This window comes from Curcuma longa, chromosome 20 (genome assembly GCF_044706935.1).
Source record: "Curcuma longa cultivar G26 ecotype Majalengka, Jawa Barat chromosome 20, ITB_CL_G26_1.1, whole genome shotgun sequence".
Classification (NCBI taxonomy): Eukaryota; Viridiplantae; Streptophyta; class Magnoliopsida; order Zingiberales; family Zingiberaceae; genus Curcuma; species Curcuma longa.
Genome location: NC_133880.1, coordinates 7,538,314 through 7,545,513, shown reverse-complemented (window position 1 = coordinate 7,545,513; position 7,200 = coordinate 7,538,314). Strand labels below are relative to the sequence as shown.

At 29.8% G+C, this 7,200-nt stretch overlaps 1 protein-coding gene and 1 pseudogene across 1 annotated transcript; both read right to left on the bottom strand.

Annotated features, from left to right (window-relative positions):
* Positions 1 to 1,245: 1,245 nt before the first annotated feature.
* Positions 1,246 to 3,639, bottom strand: LOC141813305 (beta-glucosidase 26-like). Its single transcript, XM_074701245.1, has 11 exons — positions 3,513 to 3,639; positions 3,352 to 3,410; positions 3,182 to 3,257; positions 3,018 to 3,089; positions 2,853 to 2,940; positions 2,478 to 2,721; positions 2,233 to 2,348; positions 1,933 to 2,150; positions 1,815 to 1,846; positions 1,608 to 1,710; positions 1,246 to 1,520 (listed from the first exon to the last, which is right to left on the bottom strand). The coding sequence occupies exons 3-11, from the start codon at positions 3,240 to 3,242 to the stop codon at positions 1,246 to 1,248; spliced, it is 1,209 nt and encodes a 402-aa protein (XP_074557346.1). The 5' UTR covers positions 3,243 to 3,257; positions 3,352 to 3,410; positions 3,513 to 3,639.
* LOC141812983 (beta-glucosidase 26-like) overlaps positions 3,316 to 7,200 on the bottom strand; it is a 16,663-nt pseudogene continuing 12,778 nt past the window's right edge.

Genomic DNA, 7,200 nt, shown 5'->3' with positions numbered 1-7,200 from the left:
AATTCACAAGTGAATTGACACTTCTGAACTGGCATAGCTTTGAGATCGTGTTAGTAACTAAAACATAAGTGGCCACAGGCAATGAAAGAGGGTAATTAATTGATTAATTAACCTTAAAATAGGAATTAGAGTAAGAAACAAGCATGTAACCATATGAATTAATAAGTGGGTGAACTTTAAGTACAACACAACTTTTGCAATTTCAGATATTCTATGTACTTAGAAATGTTTATGCTCATTTTCTATGATTTTGAGCCTTTTTGCTTGTTAACCTGTTTTAGTCACAAAAAATTTGACAACAAAAATCTTATGAGCATCATTACATTTTTATAGTTCCTATTCATTTTTTGAGTCATTTTCTATCATAAAGTATTTTTTATCAAAATGGCGTAATGGGCAACCCTATCCATTTTTGAGTCATTTTTTATTGTAAATTTTTTTTTTATCAAAATGGCTTAATGGGCAAAAAATGCTCCATTATTCATATCATATCACCGTTATTACACATCCATATTGGTCGGGAAAACTATTTCTATTCATGTTTTCATTTTGAGCTTTTTAATTATTAGGAAAAAATAAAAGATTATACTTGTTTGAAAAAAAAAAATATTAAACAAATATATATTTAAAAAAATATTCAATGATTTGAGTCACTCTTTCCATTCTAGCTAGAAAAAAGCATGATGCATCCCACACCTCTCTTATATTGTTAACTCACTCCATAACTAAAAGCAACATCCCTAGCTAGCCAAATCCAATCCAAATCTAAAATATATTAAAAAAGAGTATTCATATATATTCTTTTACTAAGATTCTAATATTACTAATTCTTTTTTTTTTTATCCAATTCAATTTAGCTAATATATCTATCAGTTGAAATAAAGCGAAAGTTAATAAGATGCAATATTTTAACCAAATTATGAAGGCTCATAATTTTTTTCCCGCTCATTTTACCTAGCGGGAAAATCAATTTTCATGAAAATTCTTTTTAAATCATGTTCCAAACAAATCAATTTTTATAGGAAATAAATTGACTTATGAGTCTTAATCGTCATCTGAATAAAAATTAATTAGGAGGATCTTCTGATAAATTATCACCTTTTACTAAACTAATTTGACATCTCTTTGAAAATGCAAAATGAATGGAAACAAATGGATGAATGGAATTTGAAATATAATTTTATTTTTTTACAGTGCATCCAAGATTTCATGATAAAAGCAATAAAAATAGAGAAAACCCTAAGACTATTGACTCCTCTGGAGAATCTTCTTGAACCAACGAGCCGATTCCTTCGGGAAGCGCTTATTATTCTTAAAGTCAACATAGACAAGACCAAACCTTGATGTGTATCCTAGTCTCCATTCAAAGTTATCAAGAAGAGACCATGCAAAGTATCCGATCACTGAAGCACCATCATCTATAGCCCTCTTTAGTTCGGTAATATAGTTCTGATAATAATGTCTCCTTTGAGTATCCTGCAAGCCTTTTGGAAGTGTGACATTGCCGGGTTGATCCATGCCTATGATTATAATCAATTAATTTTGAGTTTAGAGAAAAAAATCTATAATTTCTTATATAGAAGATGCATAAAATGTCAAATATTTACCATTTTCAGCTAAAAAGACAATTGGATTGCCATAGTTTTCCTTAACATATGTCACTGCTTTATACAAACCCCACGGAACTATATAGAGCCAATCTGAATGGGCCTGTTACATATAAACAATTATGGGTCTACATTTAATGAAAAAAAAAATCAAAATTCTAGAATATAATCATTTGAAAAAAAAGTTATAATAAGATTGTATCTTACTCTTGGTCCAATTGGTATACCATTTCGATCATCTGAAATAATTGATAGAGCAATATTACTAGTATATCATTTATTAAGTTTAACATAGGAAAAAAACAACTGATTGTATATATCTTACATTTAAATTCAACGAGCCAATCATCTTGATAACTAATAGGTTTAGGATTTGTTGTATCATTATCCTTAACATAATAGGTTGTGTATTGATTGACTCCCAAATAATCATATGAACCTCTAACTAGTTCCACTTCATCATTGGTAAACTTTGGCAATCTTTCTTTAACAATCTCTTGAATGGATTCAGGATAGTATCCATATGTTAAAGGGTGAAGGAACCTAAGAAAAGTAAACAAAATTAGACTACACTGAAAAGAATAACCATAGTTAGGTATTGGAAACTAAGAATGTAATTAATTACCATCCGATGTGAAAATCTATAGCCCTTTGAGCAGCAGCTTTATCATTGTCAGAGTAAGTATGAGGCTCATACCAAACAAAATCTAGAAGAATTCCAATTTTTCCTTGTTGCTCTTTCTGAATAAGAAAAGAAAATGGTGTTAGTATTATGAATTTGTTATATTTGCTAGCAAGAGATTTTATGAATTAGCTAAAAACAAATTTACTATTAATACACGAACATAAAATTTGTTAAGGACATATTACTTGGTACTTCTCACGATATCTATTCACTGCTGCAGCATGAGATAAGATGAGATTATGAGCCACAATGTAAGGCTCTGTAGTTGAGTCCCCTCCAAATTTGCTACCAGTAGCTCTTCCAGGGGCATGAAAACCAGTATCATAACCTAGAGCTGCCACCACCCTTGGCTCATTGAATGTGAACCAATTTTTCACTCTATCACCATATCTCTCAAAGCAAAAGTCAGCATAATCCGCAAATGCATCCCTAAATAAAATGATTTTAAACTAAATCAAATATTCATAACATCTTTCAATATGTTAGATTAGAAACTCTTAGATACAAAATAAGCATAATTAATTCAACAATATGAGTAATTAGTTTACTTTACTACTTACACTATCTTCGGACTCAACCAACCCAAGTACTCATTTTGGAGTGTCAATGGAAGATCATAGTGATAGAGATTGGCATATGGAGTAATACCTAATGGGAAGATAGAAGATTAAAAAAAATATGAAAACATGTCAAATTATTTGTTTATTAGTTAAAAAATAAATTACCTTTGAGTATTAATTGGTCAATTAGCCTATCATAATAATCTACACCTTCCCAATTAATAGCTCCAGTTCCATCTACAAGATAAAAGGAATAGCAAATTGTTAGTATTTTAAAATGGTAAGATGATGTACATGATATTATGAAGAAGAATTATAGCTTCCATTACTTGGGAAAATTCTAGTCCAAGAGATTGAGAATCGATAGGCATCAAAATTGTGCTCCTTCATGATGTCAATATCTTCCTATAAGATGGAACTCAAATTTTATCAAACATTTTAAAAAGATAAATCTATTGACATTTTAATTGTCTTCAAAAATACAAAATATGTATTTGACCTTGAAACGATGATACTCATCAACTGTAACATCACCGGTTGCATTATCTGGGATTAGACCTACACCCATACGAAACAAATCAAATCAAATCCAGTTCACAATATAACTTCAATTTTAGAATGAAATAAATAAAGTTATATATTAAAATTTTGATATCTTACCTGGAATTTTTACAAATTCATCCCAGATGCTAGGTCCCCGACCACCTTTGAGTGCCTCCCCCTCAACTTGATAAGCAGATGCAGCAATGCCAAATACGAAACCATCAGGAAAGACATTGCGACTTAGTTTATGCACTCTTGATGTTGTTTTCACATTGTTTGGTTTATGCCCATATGAACATTGGACTACGAGAAGTAAAATGAATGAAAAGAAAATCAATGAGGAGGAAGAATCTCTGAACTTCATTGTGGACTGTGGAGATGAGTGTGCACTATGATTAATGAAGAAGAGGAAGTGAGTTATTTATATAGGAGCACAACAATGTAAATGGATGACTATCAAAGATATCTTAGACCAATTCTTTGGGTGTGCATATATGTTTGAAATTAATGATAATAATTCAATAAGTCTGATGAATTATCATCTAAATCTAAATATCATGAAAACTTTTAGCAGCAATAAAAGGGATTAATTTGTTTGACTTTTTAATCTATATCTAAAAATCATGTAAACTTTTAGTAGCAGTAGAAGAGATTGATTTGTTTGACTTTAACATCTATATCTAAAATATAATGTATAAACATTTAGTAGTAATAGAAGAGATTAATTTTTTGATTTATTTTTCATTTGGCTTGCTCTTGTCCTTAGAATTGTTTAAAAATGAATCATTCATTTGAAAAATAATTGAATTTTACAAAAAAAAAAAAATTAGGTATATTTATTTTATCTACGTCACCAATTAATTACAAGGTGATGCATATCACATGAGACCAAGGTCAGTTATTATAAAATTAATAATATAAATATAAGTTGTTAATATGTTTTTTTAGATTTACCTATTAATAAATATTGAATGAAAATTAAGTGATTTAATTTATAATTTTATAATTTCTTTTTAATTACATAAATATGTATACTCACCCAAAACCCTAAATGTTGCATTCAAAATAACAACTTTATTCGTCAAAAAAATTTCAGTTTGCTTTCCATTTTTGGTAAAATAATATTTAGAAATGAAAAATATATAATTTATATTATTCACCTCTACCAATTCAAAGGTGTAAAAGAGTACGAATACTTCAAATTTTATTTTTTATAAAATAAAATTTGAAACAAGTTTCACGTGCACTGTAACAAAATTGCTAATTTGCTACAGAATTAAGATCGAAAAAAACATTAATTAAAGATGATGAGAGGTTTCGGTCGTAAATTAATGACAGAATAGACATATTCCATCCCTATTTTTTATTTTTTTTATTATTTTTTTTTCATTAACGGCCAATTTTTTAAATTGGTCATCATTTTGTGACCAATTTTAAAATTGGTTGTAAAATAACGACGGATAATTCCAATCATAATTAATGATAGAGAAAAAAATATTCTATCGTTTTTTTTTTCATTTTACTTTTTAATGACAGATTAAAATTTTGGTCCTTTGTATTTTACTTTATCCCAATTTCCTTCATCTTAAATAAAATTTATGATCTAAATTAATTTTAGTCGTTAAATAACGATCAATTGAAATTTTTAATCACAATTTAACGATGAAGAAAATATATTTTATGGCTTTTTCTATTTTAATTAAATTTATTTTTTTATTATTAGCTATTTATAAAATTGGTTATTATTTTACGATTGAAAAAAATTAGTGACGGAATTATCGTTGCTCTATTGTTAATTTGTGATAGAAATTTTAAATTGATTTTTATGTAACGATCATATTTTATTTTCATCATTAACGATCGAAATTTCTAATAAATCGGTATTTTATGATTGATTTTAAAAATCGATTGTAAAATAAATCAATTTTAATAATCGATCGCCAATAATAAAAAAATTAAAAAAATGATGGAACAAATATATTTTGTCGCTAATTATTTTTTAATTTTATTTTATTATCATTAGTGGTTGATTTTAAAATGGGTCGTTATTTACCGATTAACGTAAAATAATGATCAATTAAAAATTTTGAATGTTAATTTTGTGATCAAATTAATGATCAAAAATAAAATTTAATCGTTAATTAACAACTAATTAGAAGTTAAATTAACAACGGGACAAAGATATTTCGTCGTTAATTTTTTTCATTTTAATTAATTTTTTTTTATCATTTGCTATCGATTTTTAAAATCGGTTGTTAATTTTTCACGTTACCTTTGTGTTTTTCGCAGTCAAACTAATCCTTATCCTTTTCGTTAGTGCAATCAACTTCAGATCAAAATTGACTAAGTTGATCAAGATTGATTTGACTCTATTTAGATTTTGATATTTGATCAATATGTTAGTTAGGTATCAAGTAGGTCCAGATTGATTGAATATTTGGTGGTAGAAAATCTAAGTGGATCATGGAAGATCAGATACTTGGCACGAGATGGAAAATTCAAGTAGATCATGGAGGATCAGATGCTTGACACGAGATGGAAAGCCCAAGTGGATCAAGGTTGACCCAACATTTGATGATCGAAAGTCCAATAGAGAAGTTGGCAAGAGAAAAGTCCAAGTGGATCAAGTTTGATCAGACACTTAGTAATTTAAAGTCCTAGTAGGACAAGGTTGATTGGATGTTAGACAACAATGAAATTCTAGTAGGTTGAGGTCAACTAGACACTAAACAATGTGGAAGTCCCGGCAGGTCAAGGTTGATCAGATGTCAAACAACGAAGAAGTCCTGACAGGTCAAGGTTGATCATATGCTAGACAACGGAACGTCTTGACAGGCCAAGGATGACTAGATGTTATGCAAAGGAAGTTAAAAACGATATAGCAAACTTTCAAAGGTCATAACTTTTGACTCAAACATCAGAACGAGACGATCTTTGGTGCGAAACGAAGCTCGTTCAGATATGTATCTTTTTACTTAAATCGATTCGACTGATTATGTGTATCAGTTGATTGATTTGGATTAAAACTGAATAGAAGCAAATTGATTCAACTGATCAGGATAATCAGTCAATTGATCAAGGTAATCAGTCGGCTGATGCTGTTTTAGAAATGTACAGAAATGTCAATTTGATTGATTGACAAATTGGTCAACTGATATTTGAAAATCGATAAAATCAGACAGATTTCAAAAGGTTTAGAAGCTGTTATTTAATCGCTGACCAAATTAGTCGACTAATAGAGGATATCAATCGACTGATAGGTGAAAATCAACCCTAACATCAACTGTATAAGTAGAATTTCATTTGAAGGAGAAGGAGCCCATTTTTGGGGGTTCGAGGACGAAGTGTTGTTGCATTTCCATACCAATAAGAGACTATTTCAAGCAATAAGAAATCGTCCAAAATAAAATCTCATTTGTAAAGGTGTTTTGAGGTAGATAGCTCAGAGTGGACCCTTGGATTAGTCGCCTCAAGGAGGCGGATATCAAGTAAAATCTAGGAGTTGTGCATGTGGAATCACGTTTGAATCAAGGTTTCCATTGCGCATTCAAACGACGAGCATAAGATCAAGACGAGAAGAGATCGGAGCTATTCATCCCCCCTCTAGCTCGCATGAGTCCTAACAAGTGGTATCAGAGCCAGACCACTCCTCACGAACTAACCGCCAGAAGGAGTACAAAGCTAGAGGAAAAAAAAGGTGTGAGTTTAAGCTCTTAGATAGCAACAAGTCATCCGATTGACCATCAGAAGAAGTCAACACTAAAGGGAGTTTGAATTTTAGAATGGATCTCTAAGATGGATTTGG